General features: G+C 44.1%; 2 protein-coding genes across 3 annotated transcripts in view; one reads left to right on the top strand and one right to left on the bottom strand.

The window, feature by feature from the left end:
* Positions 1–21479, bottom strand: part of LOC146260761 (gamma-aminobutyric acid receptor subunit beta-3-like) — a 28281-nt gene extending 6802 nt beyond the window's left edge. The window contains exons 1-6 of one of the 2 annotated variants that reach the window (XM_084668694.1): positions 21352–21479; positions 9803–9850; positions 8911–9002; positions 8724–8791; positions 1879–2099; positions 231–313 (exon numbers count right to left, since the gene is read on the bottom strand). In XM_084668694.1, coding sequence (XP_084524820.1) covers positions 231–313; positions 1879–2099; positions 8724–8791; positions 8911–9002; positions 9803–9850; positions 21352–21479 — 640 coding nt within the window. Of the gene's footprint in view, positions 1–230; positions 314–1878; positions 2100–8723; positions 8792–8910; positions 9003–9087; positions 9254–9802; positions 9851–21351 lie in introns of those variants that run through there. The other variant, XM_084668695.1, reaches the window with a different exon arrangement.
* Positions 11533–23798, top strand: LOC146260760 (gamma-aminobutyric acid receptor subunit alpha-5-like). The gene is made up of 10 exons (XM_084668696.1): positions 11533–11551; positions 12256–12340; positions 12564–12688; positions 13616–13683; positions 14200–14420; positions 16277–16359; positions 19548–19691; positions 22359–22511; positions 22822–23036; positions 23499–23798. Exons 1-10 carry the CDS (start codon positions 11533–11535, stop codon positions 23796–23798), a joined length of 1413 nt encoding a protein of 470 aa, XP_084524822.1.
* Positions 23799–27639: the final 3841 nt, after the last annotated feature.

Here is a 27639-nt window from a genome sequence, read left to right as displayed (position 1 = left end):
GAAAAGATATGCAGCGTTGAAGAACTCAGCTAACGATGATTCACCAAAACAGAACGCTGCCCAAGAGACACATCTTGGAGTTCTGGATTTTTAAATCAAAGTTTTCATTCTGAATGTCCCTGATGGCTTGAGCTGATTACCATGCCAACATCTATGGTCACCTATGTTACGTATGCCTTTTGTGACACTGCTTATGGAGATGAAAAGGAGATGTGATGCAGATCACTCACAGCTCTCAATCTCCAGAGTGCAGTTCTGTTCGTCCAAAGGATAGCGCCGCAGGTCCATCATACAGGCTGCTGTTGTCGTTATCCTGGGAAAATACAAGCCAGAAAGTTCTTTATGGATACTTTATGGATGATTGTTAGTTGTGGCACGGTCTAGCACTATTCCCATCAACCCAAACTCGCTGCACAGCCAAGGAACTGCAGCAAACAGTAAAGATGATGAAACTATTGTGTGCAGTGATCTTTCATCTTAATGATGTATCCTGTGTTAGGTTACTGGAAGCTAAAAGCAAGGAAGGCACTGGAAACCAATTGACGTGTAGGTTATATCTTATAAAAGGTTACAGGAGAACAGAAACATATACATTGATGTTGAGGCATCTCACTTCATAATGTAGTTTATGACCACAAGAACTGCTCAGGCAAAGCTGCGAGGGGGGTTGGAGGAAGAGGGGGGGCTGGAGGATGAGGGGTCTGGAGGAGGAGGATGGGTCTGGGGGAGGAGGGGGAGGTCTGGAGGAGAAGGAGGGGTCTGGAGGAGGAGGAGGGGTCTGAAGGAGGAGGAGGGGTCTGGAGGAGGAGGAGGGATCTGGGGGAGGAGGGGGTGGTGTGGAGGAGGAGGAGGGATCTGGGGGAGGAGGGGGGGGTCTGGAGGAGAAGGGGAGGTCTGGAGCAGGATGAGGTGTCTGGAGGAGGAGGAGGGGTCTGGGGGAGGAGGGGTCTGGAGGAGGAGGAGGGGTTTGGAGGAGGAGGAGGGGTCTGGAGGAGGAGGGGGGGTCTGGGGGAGGAGGGGGGGTCCGGGGGAGGAGGGGTCTGGAGGAGGAGGAGGGGTTTGGGGGAGGAGGGGGGGTCTGGAGCAGGATGGGGGGCTGGAGGAGGAGTCCATCATCCCTGCAGGATACCCTTGAAGCAGCCTGAATGTAGCCAGACCTGGGTTGAGGTACCAAGGCACCCATTAGTATGAAACCATTAGACGGTTTAGGCACCAAAAATCGAATAAATAAATAAATAAGATAAGTGATGTCATGGGTAAGAGTCTGAGAAGCCATATCAGGTGGCTCATTCCTGATATAAAGTTATGGTTGAATTGTATTAAGTCCAGATGAGTGTTTTTGTCAAAACGTATTACACTCCAGAGGTAATGTGTTTTGATCCAATCCAGACACACACACACACACACACACACACACACCAGGTGGAGAACAGGGTCAGTGTCTATGTTTCAGATAGAAACCCTACAATAAAACTTCATGGATAGAATTTTATTCTTCACAATTTATTTTGTGAAGACATCCAATTACCCTAGAGTTGAATTGATGTTTAGAGGTGCACAGATCTATATTAATGTATATTTATTAATTTATAGCCTGTCAAACTAAAACTATTCATGCCCTCTGGAAATCCATTAATATTCATAATTAATATTTAACATCACAAGCAGAGTCCTGATTTAAGAAATGTAATAATTACTTTACTGTTACATATGTAATTTTTTTTTTTTTTAAGTCACAGTTTGGCAGTGCGTTTGGAAACCGACAGAACAACAAAAAGCGATAACTTTTGACAGGCACAAAGAAACTTAACAGACACAAAAACGTATCTGAAACAGAACCAATTCCCCCCATCAAGGTTTTAGAACGTAGAAATCTACCTCAGGCCATAGAGAACGGTTCCATCTGGATGCAGCCGGATCATACGGTTCTTCACAGTCACCCCGTGGACAAACGACTTCTTGTCGTTGAGGAAATAGGTGTCAGGTACCCAGAGCTGGTCGGCCACTCGGTTGTCCAGCGTGAGGTTGAGGGGAATCCCCACGTAGGCCAGCCGCTTGTCCCTCCAATACTGCTGGAAGTACATGGTCAACGTATAGTCCTGGGGAGAAACAACAAACATTCATGAGAACCAGATTGAGTTCTGAGTTTGACCTTCTTATTCTATGACACGTTATACAGTGTGATGTGTGTGTGTGTGTGTTTGTGCTTCTGTGACAGAGAGAGAAAAAGAGAGGGGGAGAGGAGAACGAGAGAAGAGGAGGGAGGAGAGGAAAAGATAGAGACAGGGGGAAAAAGAGAGAGATGGAGATTGAGTGGGAAAGAGAGATTCAGTAAAGAAAGAGAGAGACAGAGTGAAACATTTCAGAGAGACAGAGAGAAAGAACATGATAGTGTTGATGTGTGGATAGCAGACTTTGAAGCACAAAGTCAGTCACAGAGAGATACATGCCTGGCAAGAACATGTCCTTATGTGTGCGTAGCGATGACATTTATAAAACCAACTGTCCATTAGGGGAGAAGAATCCTGTTACAGATTCTAGAGGACCCTAATCTCCCTGTCCGCACACAGGGACCCCAGCATCCAGAGTCTCTCAGAAGGGTCACACAAATCTCCCCCAAGGGCCCCAAAACACGACCACAGGCTAAACTCCACATCATGTACTATTACTAACAGCTCAGGACGGTGTCCTCAGAACCTCCATCTGCGTCGTTTCTGTTCCCTCGGATGGAAGTTTGAAAGTGAATCCCTCTCTCTCAAACCACCGGCCCCTCGTTCACTCAGGAGAGTTTCCTGAGGAGCCTACACACACTCACACACAGTTCAGTTCCCACCTCAACCAGAACAGCGTGGGCTGTCTGATTCAGTCCCATCCTCGATAAAGATTACACAACAGCAGACCACTGTACTGTAGGCTGGTCCGAGGTAGGAGTTAGTCCAAGTGCCTGAACCACATAATCCTGTTACCCAACAGCGCCGGCCTCCTCTCCCAGGGAGCAGACTGTGTACACGGACGCATGCTCTTTGAAGGGCTCTCACCAGGCACCATGCTGCTGGCCTGTTTTCTGGGTGTCCCTACCATATGGAGTCAGGAATGTACTAGGGAAGAGACACGATCTGTCTCTTACTGTAAACACTGCTACGCTTGTGTTTGTCCCTTTCTGATCTGAGTCTGTCTCGCTCTCCCTCTCATCCTCTCATTTTCATGCTCTCTCTCTCTCTCTCTCTCTCTCTTATTCTCTCTTTCTTATTCTCTCCCTCTCCCTCTCTTACTTTCCTTCTCTATCTCTTATTTTCTCTCTGCCATTATCTGTTTTTCATTTTCTCTCCCTGATTTTCATCTCTCTCTCATTCTCTCTTTCTCCTTCCCTCTCATTCTCTCAAAATTCATGGAAACAGTGTACTGCTGCCTTGTCCGTGTAAACGGCCTGTAAACGGTGTGCTTGAGTCGTCACCTGTAGAGAATGAATCATTCAGGTAAAGCATGAACCGGAGTGCGGCCCACTGATCAGCTCCTGTGCGGTCCTCATCTATCTTTGATGTGCACAATCACCCACATCCCAGATGAAAGGCTTCTCCTTCCACACACACACACAAACAGACACACACACACTCACACACAGACCTGCCGTGGCTGGAATAACACAATCAGCATATCACTCACACACTCTCAGTGTGATTACAACACAGTTTGTGACACAGCCTATTAAATATGGTCTCAATGCACAGCCAATGCTTGCATCACAAACACCAACACTGTCAGAATCCATAAAAGGTTATTACTGTAGTATACCGTGTGTTTTGCTGAAACAGCTATTACTGTATGTGTACATTAGAACATGTGTACATTACAGTAGATTGTTACATACCTGTTTTCATTTCTACAGTAAAGGTTCAAATTATACCCATCAATCAACTCAAATTAGGCTATTTATAGGCCTATTCTAAAGCCATGATTGGTTGGTGTTGAGTAAAGCAATTAGTGTTTGCACATGTGAGGAGTTAGTGTGAGGCACTGATGAAGTAGTGTGGCATTTTGATTGGTTGTGTTTGAAAAAGGGAATCAAGATGCTTCATGTTAGAATTGTGTGTGTTACGTGGAGAATTGTGTGTTGTGTTTTGCAAAAAATTGAAAACTGAGTCAAAGGTACAAAATGTGCGTATATGGTTTTGTAGATTTCAGGTTGGGTTCTGGTGTCTGAGTGTCAGGTTTCAGAAATTGTGTGAAAAGTAAGAAATGTGTGTGTAAGCATTTGAAAACAACTGTAAAAGGTTGATGCAGTTATCCCTGTAGGGAAACCCCCGGGGGAGGAAAGTATGAAAATAAATTGGATTCTTACGGGATGCACTGATGGCATTGATTCTAGCAAAGCTCATTTGCTTTAAGTCAAAAGAGTGAGATTTCTTGGGTGATACTAACAGCAACATTATTGCACTTTTGTTCATTTAGCAGACGCTTTTATCCAAAGTGACATTCAACACTGCCGTTAAGATTCCCATTTTGTGCTATACCAAACTGCAATGGGTCGGAAGCAGCCCTCCTCGACGGCATCCCTTTGACCATAATGTCAAATGATGCTTATCGATGCAGTTGCACCCGACTAATCTCATTTGTGTTGGCGTCTGTTCCTCCCCTCCAGCCTCTTGGTCTTAGTATCAACATCGAGCTGCTGCTCATAATTAACCCATATTCGTAAAAAAGGATGATCCAGAACAAGTGTCCCTCGTCCAAGCTCCAAGGTGAAAGCCAAGGTGAAAAGATGATCTCTCCATGGCCTCTCCACCTCTCTCCGTCCATTGCCACAACACAAATTCATTCCAAGATATGGAATCCATTGTCAATTATCAACCACTCAGCAGAGCCATTTTCACCAATTGGGTGTTTAAATACAAACAAATAAATAAATAATGATGTATTTTATTTTATTACAATTTCATCCCCTTGGGCTTTCCACTAATATTCATTTTTTCACTGTGGGGAATCCCTGTGAAGGTCCTTCATAATTTGCATGGCCACCCCCAGCAGTGTGATAAAAATAGCATGGTCCCCATTGAAAGCTAAGTGGATTTGTGTGTGGTGCTGACTCTGGCCGGACAGTTCTGAATCTCAGAAGAGAAGCACACTCACAGCTCAGACTTGCAGCTGCAACATGCGCACATCCCTCTGGGTGTTTATTAGCATTGTGTGTATTAGCTGGGTGTGTATTACTGTAACATTGTGTGTATTAGCTGTGTGTGTATTAGCATTGTGTGTTTTACCAGTGTGTATTAGCTGGGTGTGTATTAGCATTATGTGTATTAGCAGTAGGATATGTATTGTGTGTTGTCGCAGTGCTGATAAACAAGGATCACAACAGTGAAGTGATAAAGCAGAGCTCAGTCCAGGCCAGAAAGTGGATTCAGACTGTCCGAGTCTCGTGGGTACAACTGTTGTTATTGCTGCAGATTTTACTCAGCCACAGTTCAGAATGGGGCTATTAGGTTTTCCTTGGGGGACAACCTCTAAGTCTGCCTCCACCTGCTTGTGGTTGGTTGGAGTCTTGCGATACTGAATCTCTCCTGGGGGATTCTTCATATGGTGCTCCCTGCCTCTTCCAGATTATCATTTAATTGCTTATGAGTTTCTCATGCAGGGAACGAATCACCCTCCTACCCTCTGCCTCTGTTCACACCCCCCCCCCCCACACACACACCCAAATGAGGAAAAAACGACAATAGGTCTGTTCACATTTAATTTCATAGATGGTTAAACAAACCTGTGTGTTTGACTGACTGGGGGGGCTTTATAGGGTGTTGGGAGTTGCCCTCAAGGAGCAATGACCAATAATTATACAGACCAGTGAATATGACTTTACAGACATTGACATAGTAACACCATATAGTGCATTCTTCTATATAGATGTTTTCGATTATGGTCTTTCATGAAGCCAGACAGGAAGCTCTGTGGGCTTTGGAGGGAGTTCAATCACAACGTCTTGGCTTCTGGATCAATAACAGCCTAGACAATGCTAAGAGAGTCAATGACACATGATAAACCCCTCTCAATCCTGGCCAACAGGGAGAGCTAGCATTCGCCTAAGTATTTAAGGATTACGGCACTCTGCTCTCCACACAGGGCCAGTGTGGAGGAACATCTCGAGATCGTGTTCCAGGGAAAGCAAACAACTATGACAGGAACATTAGGGGAAAAACAAATGTCCTCTTCACTTTGCCATGACAGCCTTTCAGCCTAACACCCCCACGCTGCTCCCAGACCAGCTTGGAGGGTGTTGCTGCCTCTGGGCACGTGTCCGTACAGCCTCCTTCCTCTTCCTGGATCATTGGTCTGCTGATGGACACGTGGAGAGTCAACGTGGCCTCAGGGCCAATCAGGAAGTCTCTAGTTATTGGCTCCGTGCAACTGATGGCAATCTACTTTAATCACTTGAAGCATATGCAGATAGGATTCATCTTAGAACTATGTCGTTTACCATACTGGGGGCGTTGGGGAAAGTGTTAGCAAATGTTTGACACTAGACACCTGGCTAATTACAATCGTTTCCATAGTAACTGATGGAAAATGGCCATAGCTCTTTTGCAATCACTATGTGGTTATGCAATAGACTGGATAAGGAGGCAGTGTTTTATCAAAAACTGCATTACAGCAGTACTGTAAATGTGTTAAATGATCAAATACCATTACCCTTGTTACGTAAAACACCAAGAAACATGACATAGAATATGTTTTTCACATTCTGGAGACAGTTACATAATGTATTCATGATATTCATTTAACAGAAGCAAAGGGGGATTTAACCCTCTTGATCTGAAATCAAATGCTCAAACCATTGAGCTGCACCCTCCACCAAATATGTATGTACATATGAACAAGTCCCAGAAACGACTGAAGTCCCAGAAACGACTGAAGTCCCAGAAACGACTGAAGTGACTTTGATGGAACCCTGTTGTATCCCTCTAAATCTCCATTGTATCAGGTATTATGGGTTTGATCGAAATACATAATTTTTTGTTCTTATTTATATCTCAAACTGTATAAAAGCTCAAACATCCTCATGTGTCACGTATGTTATTACTGTAACCCCTTTTTCCTCATAAACTAGCAAACCACCCACTCTACAGACAGGAGTGGAGCACCTCATTTCCATACTCTAAATAGTATTTTCTCCATGCTACGTTTGAGAGCGACCAGCAGTCATCCAATTATACAAATGGCCTCTCTTGCCATTGTGCAAATGTGCTGTGGTTTGGAACAGCGAGACCAGGGTCACACTTCACAGCCCACTCCCCTTTTTAGACTGTGTTGGAAACTCACTACAAACACAAAGGGGGGGATCATTGACAACAGGGAATTGTGCACGTTTGTCTTTTCTACATAAGACATTTGCATAGTGAAGGACATTGAGTCCTCTAGCATATTTGCTTTTTCCCCGACTAACATCCCAGTTCACGAGAACAGGATTTGAGATGTTCACCACAGTTCAGTGGTGACCCGTTCTAAGGCTCAGGACCCAGGCTGTTGGGTAATTAGCTAGCTCTGAGGCTGAGGACAGCTGCTGTGAACATCCTGCTCTTCACTCTGAGATCCAGCCTACTGTTACAGTAAAACAGATGTATTCATGGGCAACCAGGTGGGTATGTGTGCCTGTGTGTATGCATGTGAGTGAGTTACTGAATGAGAGAGAGAGAGAGAGAGAGAGAGACAGAGATATAGAGGGAGAGGGAAAGAGGGGAGAGAGAGGGTAAGTGAGGGACAGAGGTAGAGAGAGACAGAAAGAAAAAGAAGGGGAGAGAGAGGTAGAAAGAGAGAGAGAGACAGACGGAGAGAAGGAGAGGGAGAAAGAGGAGGGAGAGGGAGAAGGAAGGGAGGGAGGAAGAGGGACAAGGTTTTACAGGCGCTGAGAAATGAGTGCCTATCCTCTCATAGAGACTGCAGAGAGAAAGAAAGAGACAGAGAGAGAGAGAGAGAGAGAGAGAGAGAGAGAGAGAGAGGAGGGAGAGATACACAGAGATACACAGAGACAGACAGAGTGAGTGAAAGAGAAAGAGAGAATGTGAAAGATGGAGAGAGAGGGGAGAGGTAACACACACATAGACATACATTATAGACTACATAACACAGGCAGCTCTTAGAATTAGTGAAAAATGGGCCAGGAGAAAATGACTTTCCCTGCATTAATCAAGATCTCCCGAAACACTGAAGGGCTCCAACATGACTGCACACAAATTCTAAGGTACCCAATCCAATAACAACACATGGTCTTTGTGTTAGAGTATACATTCTCATGATGATGAATAATCAATATTATCATGGAATAGTATTGCACAGATCATTCACTGTAGTCTTAAGAGTGACCTCTTCGCTATACACTCAGCTGGTAGGGCAGCAGTAACAAAGTCATGGCCCAAAGCCCAAACTACGTGAAACTATTTCAGCACAGGATGGGTCAAATCCACAGAAAAGAAAACTAAAAACTAAAACAAAACTGAAGCGTTAAGTCATAATCACATCATTACGAAACTTCACTCAGCCGCAGCATAGGAATGCTTCTTCGCAACAATGTCCATGAGCGAGTAGCCTAATCCTGAAATGTAAAGTGTGTGTGTGTGTGTGTGTGTGTGTGTGTGTATGTGTGTGTGTGTGTGTGTGTTAGGCGAGGAGCAGGTGAGATTTTAAAAGCCCAGGTCCAAATAACAAAAAAAAATAATGAACGGAAGTTCACTTACCATGTTTACTTCGGACACCATGTCTATGCTCGCCACATCTATACTCATGCCAACTGCAACAGGGGTCCCTGAAACGACAAATAACCATGATTCAATTTAATAATATTGCATGTACTTTGCATATGATTGCGCCATATTGCATAAGAAATGGAGAGACTGCAAGCAACCTTCGAAATGTGATACCTACCTCCGAAGTCTGGACGCAAACGGATATCATAGCCCTTCAGCAGTTTATCCACAGTCTCTTTCACAAAAGACATGTTCCCTGGTTCATTGACACTGAAATGACATGAATAGTGTCAACTTGCAAGTCAACAAGACATACTTTCCAAAAGCGTCCACGTTTCGACATCAAAACACTCACCTTTGTGCGCAACACACAACTGCCACTAGAACTGGTGCAGAAACAACACTGAACAGTCTTGCTCTTCGGAAAGCCCACATTCCTTACGCTTTATCAAAGTGCTAATAAAATTATCCGGATATTTCTATTCAAAATCAGAGCAGTCCATTCACAAACACTCGTTGAAGTCGTTTAAGATCATTCAGGTTCAAAGTAAGGTTTGACATCACTCTTATTTTGACTGCTCATGCCTCTGTCTCATGCGAGGGTTAACCTAAAGAACTACAACAGAAACGCATATTGACGGTAGAAACCTGCCAGTAGAGGCAGTAAATTCACTCCGTTCAAATGAGCTTCAAACCCGCTCACTTCACACCCTCTAACAACTCTTGATTTTTCTGACTTGTCTTAAAAAAACAGCATTCCCTTAAGCTACACATAAACATAAACCGACACATAAGCATAAATAACGTTTCAATCGAAACATCATTTATTAATGTTGATTTCTAATATAGCCATAATTTATTCTTTCATCAAGTTTGCCAAAACTCCCTACGGTGTGGAGTTCAACATCCTTATCGACCGCACGTTTCCTTGGGGATGAAGATCATAAAACAGTCCCACGTGCCCTGAGAGCTGTGGGCAAGTGGAACTGGTTGAAATCGTTGAGAGGACCTTTTCTCTGATCACAATTTAATTAATCCCCAAAGATTTGAAGCTGGAAATTGAAACGTACCTTGTGTCGTAAATTGCAAACAACTTCTTATTTCCGTCGACTGCGTTCCTGAAAGACATGAGGAAAGCAAGGTCAGAAACAGGCCCACAATTTGCAGAGTAGCCGTTGCAGTTCTACAGCAGCCAATAATAATTAGTAGCCCATTGTCTCCTAATGAGACACATTGGTGGTCAAACAAAAACCAACGAACCCCTTGTGATCCATACTGTAGATTGAATAGCAAACTCAACTGATAAAAGAAAGCTCTCTCAATGATCTCCTTCTAACTGTGTCCACAGGGGAACACAGTCATGGACCTCATAGGTTTTGTATCCATAAATCGATCTTTAGATTGGACACATAATTGTGTTTGTGTGGTTTGTGATTGTCTGGTTAGTAAACAACAGTAAGTCTATGCTGTATAGCCTAACAACGTATGCTGTATTTTTTACTGTCTGCAGTGTGGGAGCTGTCCAGCACGACTGTGGTGCTGAACAGACACTATGTGGTGCTGAAACTACAATGAATGGAATAGGCCTAATGTTAGTCTATCATTCTGTCAGACTATCATTGCCGCAACACATAACGATATATATAATGTATAAATCGCCGGGTAATTATAAGTCTATACGGTTAGGTGTGATGTAACCCAATTAATGAGGAGATGTTATTACCGGTTGGAGTAAGTGCATTGTGATTAGGTAGCATGGCTCACATAAAATATGGAGTTCGAGTTCCCTCTTATGGCAATCGGCATGCTAGTACGACTTTGTTATGCAAATGTTTAGCGAATTTGTTCATTTAGTCTATGTATTTTTTAAATACCTTTTTTTACGCATAGCCTTTTATTATTGAACAAAGTATACATAATTTTGAATGCGCAAATGCTAAGGAGGACATGAAGTACGCAAGCCTCGCTGGTTGTATTGTACTAATTGATGGGACTTTCACGCTGTAGGCAATCATCAATTAAGTCGGCTCAATGTCAAAACAGGACCTTTATTCAAGGGCAGGACATCGAGATCATTAATCTCGCTGGCAGATCGCGCGTTCACGAGGACAGTGTAGACAGGCAAAGAGGAGTGGGATTGAACGTGTTGCCTAAAGGCATGTGGTTTATGGTCTCGCTGGGATTTTGGGGTGTAACTAAGGGTTCGGAAAATCAGCCCAGTGACCCTCATTTTGCACGAGGACGTCGAACCTGAGGTTTGGTTTAGGCTACGGTACTAGCACAATGCTTGAGAGAGCAATGACTTTTACTTTGAATTAGGTTGGCGGAGCTTGGAGCCTGCACGTGGAGTCCAGGTGTGATAGGCTAAGAACGGATCTCCGATTGACCGCTGTAAAAAAAAAGATAGAAAAAAAAAATCGGAAAAAAACTACAGCTGGAAAGCGGTGGAAAAATAATTTCTGAAATCGTCGTGCTAGCATAGCTTACATGCAACGATGTACGTAGTGTCTAGGTGAGAAGTGTGCTTGATTAAAGCGAATAGTCGGTTCTGACATCGCGGACGAACGCTGTCACGAGCAGGTAGGATATAAGCGCCTCTCAAGAACATGCGAAGGGTGTAGGACAAGACGCAGCGTTGCTATATGAGTGGGAAGTCATTGATGCATATCAGTCCAGTACACTGTCCTCCAGACTGCCTGCGGTGGTAGATCTGAGTAGACTGCTTCTCGACTCACTCGACATTCCTTGACTCCCATTGTTGCGGGTTTTGAACCCCACTTGAACTGACATCGAACCGAAGATGACGGCTCACAATTCAGGTACCCAAATGTGTTCTGTGACTTCTCTAGTTGGGATACCCTCTGTATGAAGGTACCGTTTTCTTTTCTTTTTTTGAGAGGTGGGGGGGAGGTGGAGGGAAGGAGGGTTACCATTGAATGGTGTTGCACAGCCTGTGAATTCCTACGCAGTTAAGCTCACAGTTGGCTACTAGGCTACGACTACAGTTGCAGCAAACTGAGATTGACTGAGATATGTATTCTGGTGCAATGAGGTGGCTGGTGTAGTCTATCGGCAAGGGACACGTTCAAGGACCGTTTCTGTATACGTATACCAAAAAGAGGAATGCCTTTTAGCCATATCAAGACTCTGAAACTAACGTTTTATCCAGGGGACTGACGATTGTCCTGTGTGATATGATGTGTTGTGTACCAGGTTAGGTAGTGTTAATGTATTGTGTAAAGTAAGACTGGATGGATTTGGACATAATATGGAGGAGGGGATCCCTCACTGACTTGCTTCTTCCAAGGCTTTCCTGGGACTTTCCCCCTGGCATTTGTCTTCTTCTTTGAGAGTCTTTGGGAGGTTTAGATACAATTAAATGGGCATCTATAAACAGGGCTGTACAAATGCAATTTGATTTGAATAATGTGGCCAATTATGTAGTAAATGGGTGTTTATCAAATTGCGTTTGAAGGAGGAAAATGACTACTAATCTACAACTTTGTTGTTGTTTTTTTTCCAGAACTTTTACACAAAATGATGAAAGTCTCTGCACTACAAAACATGTTTCTCTCTGTTCTGCTGATGTGCATGACATGCCTTGTGAAGTAAGTAAAACTTCCACAACCATGCATTAGCATGCAAATATAAACTGCAGAGTAACAGGTTCCAACTCCTCCTTTGCTGAACCTATGGTAGAATACATATCCTTCAGTAATGCTTGCTTTCCCCCCATTCAGCAAATCTGAATTTTCTCATTGCTTAATAGACACTCAATGCAGGGTCATTACACGACAATCTGTAATTAGCCACCCTAAAACTCTATTCCAGGGTTTCCATAACAACGTCGGAGGCGCTGAAGGAGGCGGAGAACAATGACAGCATCACCGTGTTCACCAGGATACTGGATGGGCTGCTGGATGGCTACGACAACCGTCTAAGGCCAGGACTAGGAGGTATACGGAGACAGCAATCAGATGATACAGAGAGCCACAGAAGGCTGTGGAAGGAGGTCACGGCACAGATACATTCACGCACTCAGAGGAATTTCAGCTTGGGTTATATCCCATGGTCTGCTCTGGTTTGGTTTCCCTTGAATCCATTATTTCATGGTGGGATTTCCAAAGATTCTGCCTCTCCTGCCAGGTGCTGTTGAACTATTGTTTTATGAAAAATGAGAGGGTGGATTTATGTAAGTGAATTAGGCCTGGGATTTTTTGTGTTGCAGTGTGTGTGAGAGAGAGAGGAACTGCTTTGGGTGCATTTCTATCCTACCAAAGCTCTTTTATAATTTGTGATTGGGCATAATAGCTGGGCTACCAGGTGGGAGAAAGAAAATAGGTTTTACAATACGGCTACTGAGATGGAAGACCACGCAGAGAGCAAATCATATGCAATCAATTGCAGGAGAAAACGGCTGGTTTTGCGGCGTTCGATTCTGCACATTATAAGAGCCTTCTCCTCCACTCTCTAAAATCTACAGAAAATAACCTTGAGAGTCTTGGTGCTGTTCTGAGAGGAGAGAAGCCACAGAGTGAACACTCGAAGATTAAATATATATTATTTTGTAACCTTTTTTTGTCTGATTTTGTATCTGAGAGAAGCTTTCTGTTCCATCCTTGGCTTGGTCTTCACGTTCCTTGGCTTCTCTTTCATTTTGTCCTGTCTTCAATCAAAGTATACAAATGCAGTGCATTCATTCCTCGTGAATGAAGGGGCAGGCAGTCAGAGGACTGGCTTCCTGACTGGTGTTTCAATCCTCGAGATATGGAGATGAGGCGAAGCAGTCGGAAAAGAAACGCTGAATGATCTTTGATTAGTCGTGACTTTATCATGCTCCCCCATCTTTTCAACAAACTAAACCTTCTCCTTTCTGTCCACAGAAAATGTCACAGAGATCAAAACAAATATATTTGTCACGAGCTTCGGCCCAGTTTCAGACACTGAGATGGTGAGTTAATTTAATGCTAACCCCACCTTTCCATACATTCTACCACAACAACAAAAAAACAAGACAAAACAAAAAAACACCATAGTCACACAAACATACAAAACAGTGCAGACATTTGAGTGGGTTAGTTATTTGGCTGCATATTTGCTGTAGCTTCTCACTTGCCGAGTCTAATATAGGAATCCATGTCTTACACAGCACACTACTTCATGCATCATAGATATGTGCCTGCAGGTGTTATACCCAAAATCAATAGCATGATTTTTTTTCCCTCTTTATCTTTATTTCTTTCTCTCTTTCTCTTTCTTCCCCCCCTTCTATCTCTCTCTCTCTCTCTCTCTCTCTCTGTCTCTCTCTCTCTGTCTGTCTGTCTGTCTGTCTGTCTGTCTGTCTGTCTGTCTGTCTCTCTCTCTCTCTCTCTCTCTCTCTCTCTCTCTCTCTCTCTCTCTCTCTCTCTCTCTCTCTCTTTCTCTCTCTCTCTCGCTCTCTCTCTCTCGCTCTCTCTCCCCATCCCAGGAATACACCATTGATGTGTTTTTCCGTCAGAGCTGGAAGGATGAGCGTCTTTGCTTCAAGGGCCCCATGGAGATGCTGGCTCTGAACAACCTGCTGGCCAGCAACATCTGGACTCCTGACACCTTCTTCCTCAACGGCAAGAAGTCTATCGCCCACAACATGACGACGCCCAACAAGCTGCTGAGACTAAAGGATGATGGGACTCTACTCTACACTATGAGGTGCGTTGATGTCGCGTCTCAATCAATTTTGGAGAGCTGACGTAGGAGTTACATACCAGCTCTCACAACATGGGAGGAGAAAGCTACCAAGATCTAGCTAGTTGTTACTAACCACCCTGCCTCAAGGCCTTCTGGGTAATGTAGTTGAACTAGCTGCTTGGCTTGCAGTTAATGTTGCACAATACTTCAGTAACTTCTCTAGAGTTACGGCCTAAGGCACTGTCTTCTACTGTATGGATGAAATGATAAGGTTGTTCACCTCAAAAATATGTTTTGGGTTGCATGATTTTGCATTCACAGCTTGCATAGTTTTGCAAATGTTTTATATTTGAGATCATTAAACACCAAAACATCTAGAAAGTAAATTCAATGGGCCACATCCCATACATACATTTCAGAAAAAGAATCCCAATACAGGCCTCCACATGGCCTACTGTCTTGTTCTCATCAGGGTGATTGGGTCGGGCTTTTGAATGAGGAAGTACAGATTCACAGAATACACAGTCTGAAAATGTAACAGAACCCAGACAACGGGAAATGAAACATCAGGATGTGGCTTTTAATCTTTTGCTTTTACTACAGTCTCTCTTAATGCACTGCCATTACCAGGGAAAAGAGATTAGGCACTACCTAGATTTACGGCATGCTCTGCCTCTGCCTCGCAATATTCATGTACGTTGGGGGGGGGGGGGGGGGGAGCGAGGGGGTTGGGGGGGCAGACTCTTTCTTTCTAGCAAGATAATGACTAAATGTGATTGCGTTCTCACCCTGTTTGATAAAAAACATTAGCCCATGGACACTTCACCATGTTTCTGAGCAAGTTCTACATTTTCCTGGAAAGCATATTTCATGACGTCTTCCTCTACAACGCTGTGTGTAATCAGTGCAAGTAGCTCAATAGTACCTCAATAGTGATGTCAAACTCAAAGCGTTATGTAAAAAGACACGTTTTAGTACTGCTGCCTACTCTAACACCATGCTAACACCGCTCACTGTTTGCCCCGACACCTCTGTGACCATGTGTGTCATACTGGAGCATGGTGCAGTACTACATTCAGGGTAGCCCTCATAAAAAAAACATCCAGTCCATCCAAAGAAGTAGAATAGCATCGTCTTATTAACCGCCATGGGAAATGCATGTGGTTTCTTACTTCCTTGTTGTTGAATACATGAATTCTGTCTGATCTATATGAGAACGTTTCTGTTCTGCGTAGCTTGTCTTGTTCCAGCCACAGGAAGGAAGCAGTTCCTCTCTATCCCTATCTCTCTCTTTCTCCCTCCTTTTTTCTCTATCTATCTCTTTCTCTCTCTCTCTCTCTCTCTCTCTCTCTCTCTCTCTCTCTCTCTCTCTCAAACTCAGTTGACTGTGTTTCTGACTTGATATATGAACCCAAGCTGAAATCCCTCAGCTATTTCGCACACAATAAGTGAGGCGATTCAGTTGGATATTTACACGCCGATGTGGAGACAACCTGAATCCAGGTGGTCCTCAGGGGCCAGAGAAGGCTTTCATATACATGCCGTCTTTTATCATGATTTATCACCGTTTGTTTGGGTGCATTTTACCTCCTCTCGGGACTGTGATGTTCCAGGATAAAATAAATTATCTTTGAGCATTCATGAATAAGGTAGAGTTGAACATGACCACAAGATGGCAGTGTCATCTTTATAATCCTCTGTTCTGAGTTATCAGACCAGGAAATCAGGAAGACATGAGATTACAACAATTTAAAATAAGCTTTTGTTTTCGGATGTCTGGCTGAATATAAGAATGGATAATGATAGGCGTGATGATGATGATGATGATGATGATGATAAGCTAACCCCAACCCTTTGACCTTGTGCAATTGCTCCAGGTTAACCATAGCAGCAGAATGCCCCATGCAACTAGAAGACTTTCCTATGGATGCCCATGCATGTCCCTTGAAGTTTGGAAGCTGTGAGTACCCCACGTCCCACCATCCCCTCCCCTCCATGACTACAACACAGCCGAACCCAGCAAACATACCTTCACACTGTAAGAATGTAAACCACCACGACCACACAATCTCTCCATGTCGGCTAAGAAATAAGTGAATGAAACATAACATAATAACATATTGACCACACAACACTGAAAAAGCTCTAAAAGAACGTTTTCCTCTTGGAGGACAGTATTGTTGTTAGCAGAGAGAACACAGCGCTTGTTCTGTCATTCTGAATATCTGCTTCTGAAAACGAGGGCAGCGGGTTAAAGTTTATTTTTTACACCTGGTGGGATTGGCGTTGATACTGTATAACCAAGCAGGAAAATAATATCTCTTAATCAACTTGAAATGTATTAAGTGGGAGCTTAATAGATTTTCATTCAATTTATCTTTTTCTACACAGTTGGAAGTGTGTTTGAAATCTACAGATTTTGTATGTTCACTATAAATTGGTACCTGCGCTGCCTTGTGGCCCACAGCATTCCTGAGGAGAAGGAGGGATGAACAGCAGCGTTTGCTGGGCCTGCATGAAGCTAACATGCCCGTCCTCAAGTCTTTCCACCATTTGATTACGGGTCATAGTCAAAGGGGAAGCAAGACTCCACACACTCCAAGTTGTAAGAGGATTCGGGCCGTGTGTGTGTGTGTGCGCAGCGGAGCATTGCGTGTCTGTGATGTCGCATGGAGGTTTTAGGTTAAACGTTTCATCCTGTTAGCTCAGGATCATTGGAAGTGTTGTGTTAGGTCCTGAGAGAGAGCGAAATACCCTAACCTGTAGACCAGGTCACAGCCTCGTGTTCAAGCGCTGTTTCAGGCTCAGTTGTCACACCATAGACTATGAATAGAATAGAGATTAGACCTGAAATAGGTCTTGGGATTGCTATTCCTTTGACTTTGAATGTGTGGTTGTCGTTAAAAACGGAAAGATAATAGTTACAGTGATAGTGTTGAAAAGTTTGTTTTCTTACAATAATTGGGCTTCAATTCTTCTTTGATTGTATTTAAGCCTGTTGTGGTTGAGAAGATTTGAAAGAGGCACTGACATGGTGAGGGCAGGACATCATTTTAGATTGTAGATTACCTGAAAAATTCAACTGCTGCTACTCCCAACAATTTATTTATTGGTTTGCAAACCGCAAATACCTTCATATTTGCTCTGTTTAAATATGTGCCAGAATAATAGCCTTATTTTATTCTCTAAAATACTTCATACAACTTAAACCAATGTAAAATAAGTGTTATATTTTGTTTAGAAAGAGCTCCCTGTAAGTTGGGTCAGGTCCTAATATATAGTTGGCACCCTTGAAGTGTTCTGGGTGCCAAGTCTCTTAGCTGTTCTACCAAATAATGATAGACTGTGTCCTCGTTTCATGATCATCCTCGTTTGTGTTTAACTGTGGCCCCAGCAATACCAAGCTGTCCTTTCCTGATAGAAGTTCAACAGTGAGCAGCCATAAAGGCCCTAATGTTCCTGTGTTTTTTAAAGTTGTATAGTTAACGTGCACATTAGAGGCTCATTCTCTCTGTCTTTCTACTTCTTGCCGACCTTGCTCTCCGAGACTACAGTGGAGAAACAATACTGTCGTCCATGGAAATCTGGAGATGTACCTATATCATATTATTTTCTTCACAGAGCGAAAATATACTTTGTCATCAGGGGATAAAACAAGTTATTCTTTCATCCACAATTATTTGTGTTCTTTTGGGGAAAAAATATCAACATCAAAATGATGAAGAAGATTGGTACAGTGTTGCCTTGAACAAAATGACTCACACATTCCCTCTCTCCTCCTCCACTCTCTCCCTCCCTCTATTTCTTCTCCCTTTCCCTCTCTCCCTTCCTCTCCTCTCACTCTTTCTCTCTCTGGTTCTCCACATCTCTCATCTCTTTCTTTCAAACTCACATATTTCTTTGTTTTCTTGTCTTCACTCTGCCTTTTGTATTTCACATACAGACCATCTTCAAAAGTCAAGGAACTGTTCTCCCTTCTCCCCTGTGGTGCCAGTGCAGAGCCACTCCTACACATTCTCCTTCTCAACTAAAATAAATTATATTCACTTTGTTTGACTGGCTCAGTCCAAACTACTTTTCAATGACCACACTAATGCTCGGGCAGGATTCACACCATCTCAGACCCTATGTGCCAGCACCCTCATCTTGGAAAATTGTACAATATAGTACAAAATAGAACAAATTCAGAAACAAGGATGACAAGATACCAAATTTCTCTGTTGCAGAATTACAGGATACCTGTCCACAGTCTGCAGCATTAATTCAGACTGTGATCCAGTTTCCGTGTGTGTGTCTGTCCTGATTAAGGTTAATAACCCATAGTCAAGGCTTGGATCAGGGCTAAATCTCAGAGAGATAGTGTGGATGGGTGTTTCCATGGGTGTGTGAGAGCAAATGTATGGAGGGATTAGGACGGGGTGGGGTGGGGCAGCCTGGAGATCTCAATAGATCATCACTTTTCACGGTGGAAAATAAAGTGGAGCATGAAATGTAAGATCTTGTGCTGTAAAATCAACACAGAGAGATCACAGGCCATAACCGTGCGGATGATTTAGCTGTGTGTGTGTGTGTGTGTGTGTGTGTGTGTGTGTGTGTGTGTGTGTGTGTGTGTGTGTGTGTGTGTGTGTGTAGGGGGGATGTGTTTATCTTTCCCGTTATCCGAATGTGGTTTGTAGAATCTGACCCGTGCCTTTGGGTCAGCCAGAATGTGGATAGACAACAGGGTCAGATGTGCTGCCACACAAACAGCCTGTCAACTCCAATCCCACACCATTAGATTAACTGGACATGTTGCTAATATAAACAACTACATCTGCACTTCAGATCTTCCGATCATCTGCCAAACGCTGATTTCCTAAATTGATTTCCTCGATAATCTATGACACCTCACTGTTACTAGTTTGTAGTGATAGTATGCATGCACAAAAGGTCTCTCACAACAAAAACATCTGCAAAAAGAAATGTTACAACTTGCTGAAACGCTCATTCAGCATCACTGTCTGAATGTGGAAGTGTGTCCGATTTCGTCAGAGCTCGGAAAGTACCTCTCAGGTTTTGTAGGTCAGGAAGCTCATTTATAAATTGCGTATTTGAGGTCCTGCTAGTCTGAAGGTTTGGTGACTGTGTCTCTGTCTCTCTCGTGTCCAGATGCCTACCCTGTCTCGGAGGTGGTGTACACGTGGACACTGGGGGCGGCCAGGTCAGTGGTGGTGGCGGAGGATGGCTCACGGCTCAACCAGTACCATCTGATTGGCCAGACTGCCGGCACCGAGGACATCCATACCAGCAGAGGTGCCACACACACTGTCTCACACACTCCTCAACCTGTCAAACACACTCCTGGTACACACACACTGTCACACACACTCCTGGTACACACACACTGTCACACACACTCCTGGTACACACACACTGTCACAAACACTCCTCAACCTGTCACACACACTCCTGGTATACGCACACTGTCACACACACTCCTGGTACACACACACTGTCACACACACTCCTGGTACACACACACTGTCACACACACTCCTGGTACACACACACTGTCACACACACTGCGGTCTCACACACTCCTGTCTAACACACTACCGTCTGACACTTTCCTATCACATACTCCTCGACCTGTCTCCCACAGTCCCCAACTCCTTCCCCCAACCTGCCTAACACACTTCCCAACTTGTCTCACTTTCACACCATTTACCAACACACACCTCCCCCCAACTTGAACTGGGTAGGATGCTACTGGAGGGAGGGAGGTTTTTTAGCTCAAGATACGAGATTGAAAGATACACAAGTCATTACAACATACTATTCTACGGTATGTCCTGAAGATGCAAGAACCTAAGATACAAGATCCTAAAATACAAGGCCCTAAACATGAATGAGTGTGGGCTCCCCTGTGGAACAGCAGCAGTCTCTATAGGCCCAGCCTGGAAGTGAGACAGGCCTACTCCCCTCCCCAAGTCCCAGGAAAGGAGGGGGTTAATCCTACAGGACTGCCCCCGTCCGTTTTGCATAAGCAGATGACATCACCGATCCCGTAGGGATTGGACGTTCTGGCAGTGACACGTGGGACTGAAAGACATCTGCTTAATTCCCTTATGTAAAAATGGAACTGTAATACTCTTCAGCTGTCGTCTGCGGCCCGGTTTTTATGGATTCCCCCTCTATTGTTCAGAGCTGAAACAGGCCCAGAGACGATGGTTTAACTCCTAGATACCAGAGATTTCTGCAGTACACGCAGGTCACAGATATACCGACTGCTGTAAACCCTGGTTGTTTTGCCTTCTAAGTCAGTTGTTGTATTCAGTAAGCCCTGTCATGCACAAACAGTTTAGTCGGATGTGTCCCCTGGCTCTCCCTGCCAACTCTACCCTGCTGCACCCTGGTGCTGGAGCAGAGCTCCCACACTTCAGGGTGTTGGCGGGGGGAAAAGGCGGTACGAGGTCAGGCTAAGACAGCAGGTCGGCCGTCTGATTGGCTGCCAGGTCTGTGGAGCTTGCTGACCCCAGAGACAGTTGGGTAGTTGTAGGTTCTTGAATTAGCAGCCCTAATCTGAGGAACAATCTCTCTCTTCTAAATCAAGAGGAGATTAGCAGGCCTCAGTTTAGGGACATGACATCCTCCTTGGATGCCAGATGTATTAGCCCGGCCAAAAATACTCAAACCTGCAAAGGTTGCCTTTACTCTTTGGTAGAGAGATGCAGGTTTAAAAACACTTCAATCATTTTTTTTTTTTATTGAGTCATCTAGAAAGACTTCAAATAACAATGCATACGATGAAATATTATTTTCATGTAGTTTCTCATTTGTTGATTTTCTAATTGTGAACTCAAATTGTGACAGAGCAAAATTAACGCGTTTCAAAAGTATTTAAAAACACAGTTTATCCACCGAACGGTTCAATTCACCCCACCAAGTCGTTCTCTGCCGTCCTGGTACTCACCAATTGACCAACATGGCTGCATTATTCTCCGAAATAAAAGGAAGTTCCCCATAAACGCTCCAAAATCCTTGCAGTAAAATCCACCAAATGAACATGTTCGTTCCTGTTCGAGTCTCACTGGGCTCCATGCATCAAGGGCAGCAGGGTCCAGGGTTCCCCCGGACGATGGGTCGGGCCAGCGAGGAGGCAGAGCCGAGGGTCGGGAGTCATGGGTGCTCCAGGGAGGAGGCGTAGCTCGGCTGGAGGCAGGCTGGCGGCGGTGTGCCCTGAGCGGACAGAATCGTGAGCTTCTTGTGGGGACCCGTCAACCCCCCTCCATCCCACCAGATCCTTGTGATTAGCAGGAGCGGGTATCTCTGCGGCTGGAGATTGTGTGTGTGCGTGTGTGTGTGTGACGGGGAGTGTGTGTGTGTGTCTCCCTGATGAGTGCGAGCAGAGTGAGTGGGATGGACTGAGCCCAACCCAGGGAGAAGTGATGGGCAGGAGGCAGATTGTGACAAGGGATTAGTGAGATACAAAAATCCGATTTTGCCTGGAGAAAGCAGCAGTCATCAGTGGATTTTCTATAGTTTATCAGTGCTGTCAGAGGAAGGCTTGAGAGGATTTTTTTAAAAGCTTCAAATGCAATCTTCAGTTGGTTAACAGGATATTATGTTTTTTTCTCTCTCTCCACCATCTCTGTTTTACCGTCAAGAATGATGTTGTAACTGTCACTTTATTAAGTGTGAAACTCACAGCACATAATCATATAACATTTATAGTGAGATGATCAAAATATCAACAGGGAAAAAAATGTTGTAGATTGCTTGCATTATCCATACACTGTGCTCAAAAGAGATGTACTGAGATAGCAACAAGATAATTCCTCGAGTTGAAACTAAAACATTCAAGTAAACTATTCTCTGATAATGTCTAATATTCCTCGAGACCCTAACACCCTAGTTGCTAGGTCACACTAACGTGTTGCTGTGCGGTCCCCCAGTCTGACGTCCTGCTGTCCCCTGCAGGTCAGTACACCGTCATGATGGCCCACTTCTACCTGAAGAGGAAGATCGGTTACTTCGTTATCCAGACGTACATGCCTTGCTTCATGACAGTCATCCTCTCCCAGGTGTCCTTCTGGTTGAACCGGGAGTCTGTACCTGCGAGGACTGTCTTTGGTTAGTACCTATAGCAACACTCATCGTGGGTGCCAAACCCTGCCCCCCCCCCCCCCCCCCCCCCCCCCCATGGCGGTTCACTTGGAACTAACCTAATTAACCTCAGTAAACAGTCCATTACTAAGTTAGGTATGTTTAAATCAGGTTAGTACACCTCCCCCCACCCCCTCCTCCCCCACAGGACAGTGTCACAGGACACCCTGCCTATTTCTAGCCGGCCAGCTTGTGTGGTCACAACCGCACAAACGCAACACAAACCCAGTAATCGTTTTCTTTCTTCCATCGCCTCCCACGCGTCGCTTTGCTCCAGGAGTGACGACCGTGCTGACCATGACCACCCTCAGCATCAGCGCCCGTAACTCGCTCCCCAAGGTGGCATACGCCACGGCCATGGACTGGTTCATCGCCGTCTGCTACGCCTTCGTGTTCTCCGCCCTCATCGAGTTCGCTACCGTCAACTACTTCACCAAGAGAAGCTGGGCCTGGGACGGGAAGAAGGCCATGGAGGCGCAGCAACACCCCAAGGTAGGCTCTTAGAATCACACAAGACTGGCATGCGTGGTTCCAGAACAATCATGGAACGGTTGATGGAATCTAGCAGACACTTTTATTCAAAGCAACTTATGGCACATGGTTGGGGAGGGGGGGGTGGGGGATTTGAAGCTGCAACATCTTGATTTGCTGTCAAATGCTCTACCGCTGAGCTACTCCCAAGTGATCAACTGACTGATCAACTGTCTTAATGCTGTGGGGTTGGTGGGGGGTCAGTGTATGACTCGGTATTGATTTAAATATCACTATTAACCAAGAATGTAGGTTTGGTTTGAATATTGGGGTGTCAAACATTTTTATCACCCTATGCTAAAACTAGCCCAGCTCTACTGCTAGTTATTGGTCGGGACCTTTTAGTGGTCTCTTTACATCGGTAGGGACCCTAAATCTAAGGACTTTAGTCAGCTTTCTTTTTTCCTGTTTGTCCGTCCATAGAAGAGAGACCCCATGGTGCTGTCGAAGAAGCCCAACAACGTGTGCTCGGCGGGGGTGAACTACACACCCAACATCACAAAGGACGTCTCCATCTCCACCATCTCCAACAGCACCTCCGTCCAGCTGAAGTCAGCCGAGAGCAAGCTGCCCGATCCCAAAAAGACCTACAACAGTGTGAGCAAGATTGACAAGATGTCCCGGATAGTGTTCCCTGTTCTCTTTGGAACGTTTAACCTGGTGTACTGGGCCACGTACCTGAACAGGGATCAACCGGTGATTAAAGGAGCCTCTTCTACATAAGGATGATGTTCCACTCTGCGGCCCCAGAAATGTTTAGAAGAGAAATGATCATGAGCGAAAGGAGATGTCTTCTATCTTCTGACTATCTCCTACTGTGATTTGCATGACACTGTTAGAGAGGTACTGTGACCTTCTTTGCCTTGAAAATCCCGCTTCTAGTCTGCTGGTAAATTGCCTCGTCTCTCAAAAAGGAACTTTTACATTGACAGTGTAAATTAACATGGACCTTTTCAATCACCGCTGTCACACTTTGACCTGACTGAATGACAGGAGATAAGACACACACAGTATTGATGCTTTTTATTCAACTGCCATTTTGGATGGACAAGGAAAAATTATTACCATGCTACCGTACCTCAATGTTTACCTTTGACGTACAACTATGAAGTGGAATGATAAACTCGGGTGGGAACCAGAAGAATCTGCAAACTCTTTCTTTGCTCTGGTAGATATATCTGCTCACCCTCCCATTCAGACAGATTTACACCAAGCCTGGAGGGTGCCGGGCCAGGCCAATCACAACCGTTTATCTGATATGGGGGCGGGATTAATATGATGAGGAGCGCCGTTGAGGCATTTTCGTAAACAACCAAGATGACATTTTGTTGCTCTGATTGGACGCAATTGGATAGATACAACCAACGGCATTTTGGTCTGCTCCCATTGATAACGCCCCTTTGAAATAGAAAATGAACTGAGAGGTTCCATACTAATACGCATTTGCGAATTGGTCTGCCAACTGTCATGATAGGCGATTTTTAAAATAAGACTTTCTGGATCATTACCTCATCCTTGAGAATGTGTGCACCTTTTCAACTACATTTCCCACCATGCAGTGTAGGCTATATGAAGCTCCAAACCAAATCTGGTTGTTTCAGACATTTTATGTATAATTATTTACCTGTTATTTTTTTTCCTTTAAAGTTTGAAAATGTTGACTTTTGTCCTAAAACGCTATGAGATTGTATTGAATCAGCATGAATGAAAATATCAAATTGCACACTTGAGCTAGCAAGAAACAGGCTTGCTGAAATAATGGAAAACTAACAGCAAGGATTTTCAAAGAAAGAAAAAATAACTCCTAAAAGAGTGTGAATGTGCTCTACAGTCGAGTATTGAACTTTAAATGATGCCGGTGTGGACTATAAAAGGCTAAATTGTGTCCTGCTCTTGTAACATAGTCCAGTCAGCTTGGCTAGCTCCTTACTACAGAACACTCCGTGAGGTCAAAGGTGATTTAATTACCCTGAAGTAATGAGCTCTGAGCACCTAACCTTTAAATATGGGTAAGCTGGCAGCGTCTGGGAGGAGCTGATTGGAGCTCTCCCTATAGACGAGGCCAGGTACTGCCAGAAGGTCTGCAGCGCATGAGGGGAAAAGGGTGTTGAAAGGACCAAGTCTGATTAACCTTGACCCTGTAGGTAATGAAACCCTGAAATCTGTTTGTTTTCCTATGAGAATTACATTATCTTTGTTTGTAAATGTTTGTGTATTTACTTGTTTATTTCCTATTTACTTAGATGTTCTTCTGTCCAAATGGTGGGCTGTTTCCCTTGTTATCTTGGGAATGTACAATCTAATTAATGTGCAATGTAAATAGAGCAATTAATAAATGCCTTGTTTGTATTATTCAGGTTTAAAACTAAGGCAGAAACAGCACCAAATGTTACATCTAATTCAAAGTATTTTTTATTAATTTATATATTTACTACAAATTTAATTTAGCAATTAATTAGTGTCCCATATACTAATGTGTTTGTAACCGATGCTGCAAAACTTCGATTCATTTGTTGTTGTTTGTGGAACGGGGAACCATTTTACCGGTGTTCTTAGAGTAGGCTATTTTCAACAGTTTATGGCCTGACCCCTTTCCACGGACGCCCGGAATATACCACAGTGGAGGAAGAGGAGGATGAGGGGAGACTAGCAGTCCCAACAACACAGATAACTTGTTGGATTAGAGAAATACTGCGGTTCTCCTGTTGCTAGCCTGGGAGTGACTCGGTCCCACCAGAGGCTGTGGCAGCCACATCTGCCATACATCTGTTTGTCAAGGATTTAGTTCAGCTTCACTTACTTTTCCATTCAGGAGGCCTGCGCTTCTTTTCTCTTTAAGCCGTAACTGATGACAAATGGTGGCATCTCTGTGCAGCGGACAGCTGGGCTGCGTGCTAGGGAAAACGTTTGGGATGAATATGTTGAATGAAATTATAGCGCGATTGTTCCGGGACTGTGTGCTAGCATGGCGTATGAGGTGTACATCGTTGAACCCGTTGTCCATCAGTCCATTACCACGCGACAGATCGGTTAAATGTGTTTGCTTTATTTGACTGACACTCGTAAAAAAAAAAAACACTGGTTTCATGTATCTTATAGCCCTCAGATGTATTTCTTCATTTTTCAATAAACAAGGAAATGTGAAGGATTGTTGATCATGGTGGAGAAAGACAACCTTAAAGCGACGTTACCGTTGTTACATCACAGTTATTAGGCTGTGTGTAAACTGGCGTGTGATAGCAGATCAGGTGGATGTTTTAAATTAACAATTATTCAACATACCCTACGACAGTCGTTTTCCTTGTAATGTACTGTATGCTAGTCTGCATAAATTTGACAGAAAGATCTGTGCTTTTAAATTGGCATCCATTATGTATGGCATGTGATACCACAGAGGATAACTACTTTCTACCCCTCCTCCCCCTTACACATGCACAAACATTTCCACACATGCCCCCCTCTCTCTCTCTCTCTCTCTCTCTCTCTCTCTCTCTCTCTCTCTCTCTCTCTCTCTCTCTCTCTCTCTCTCTCTCTCTCTCTCTCTCTCTCTCTCTGTCTCTATCGCGCTCTCTCCCTCTCTTTCTCTCTCTCTCTCTCTCTCTCTCTCTCTCTCTCTCTCTCTCTCTCTCTCTCTCTCTCTCTCTCTCTCTCTCTCTCGCTCTCTCTCCATCTATCTCTCTCTCTGTCGCTCTCTCTCGCTCTCCTGTGGTTCATATCGTGCTCGGCCCACTGCTGGCTCCCATTCATAGTCTGTCGTGGTCTGGTCAGATTATCTCCGGTTGGAGATGTCATGGGGTTAATCTGTTATAGGCTACAGTATAATGCAATTCCACAGCAAACCTAATTCTACTTGCAAAACCTCCGCTTTCCGCTAGGGGGTAGTCACACTTCTTTAACTTTACCACTGTGCCTGATTTCTACAGTGAAGAAAGCGCGTTTCCAAACTCTTTGGCTTGGTTATGTTTCAAGGTTGCGGCCCCACCTTTTCGATGACATTACATAGGCCTATTTTATTATCAAGTAAAAATACAGGTTCTTAAAGGTTTATTACGGCATGTTCTGACACATTCATTCAGATGCCTTTAAAAATAGCCTATATCCAGTTTGGTTGAGATACTTTATTGACAAAAATAATAATGATATTAATAAAGGCTAAAGTGAAGGGATTATGAAAACATATGTTTACAAGAAGTTTGAAAATAAGTTTAAATCACTTTTATTGCATAGCAATTTGTTTCGTTGAACATAGATTGTGACTTTTCAAGACGCCCTGTGTAGGCTAATGTAAACTACCTTGTGGAAAGAACGTCACCATGTCGATGCATTAACGGGTTAGTGTTATTCTATGAAGCGGAAGGAGGTGTGGTGCAATAAGATATTGATCACTGACGCGCGAGGACTGTCTCAGAAAATCCCGGTGAATCCCGAGCGCGATTTTTTCCCCCCGTATTCATGGTCGGATAAGTGGATCTATTGGTTTTCTTTGGAGGACGGACAATGCAGCTGGAGATGAACTAGTTGACGCTTCAGGTATAATACCGTCCTCAACAATACTTCTGCCCAC

Source organism: Hypomesus nipponensis, chromosome 12, assembly GCF_054491055.1.
Source record: "Hypomesus nipponensis isolate SF chromosome 12, ASM5449105v1, whole genome shotgun sequence".
In the NCBI taxonomy this organism is placed as follows: domain Eukaryota; kingdom Metazoa; phylum Chordata; class Actinopteri; order Osmeriformes; family Osmeridae; genus Hypomesus; species Hypomesus nipponensis.
The sequence above is the reverse complement of the archived record's forward strand: the minus strand, read 5'-3'. Positions and strand labels throughout refer to the sequence as shown.

Coding starts and splice junctions, on each gene's coding strand:
- LOC146260760 (XM_084668696.1), top strand. Junction 12,689..13,615: donor TCTAAGGCCAGGACTAGGAG/GTATACGGAGAC, acceptor TTCTGTCCACAG/AAAATGTCACAGAGATCAAA. Junction 13,684..14,199: donor CAGTTTCAGACACTGAGATG/GTGAGTTAATTT, acceptor TCCCCATCCCAG/GAATACACCATTGATGTGTT.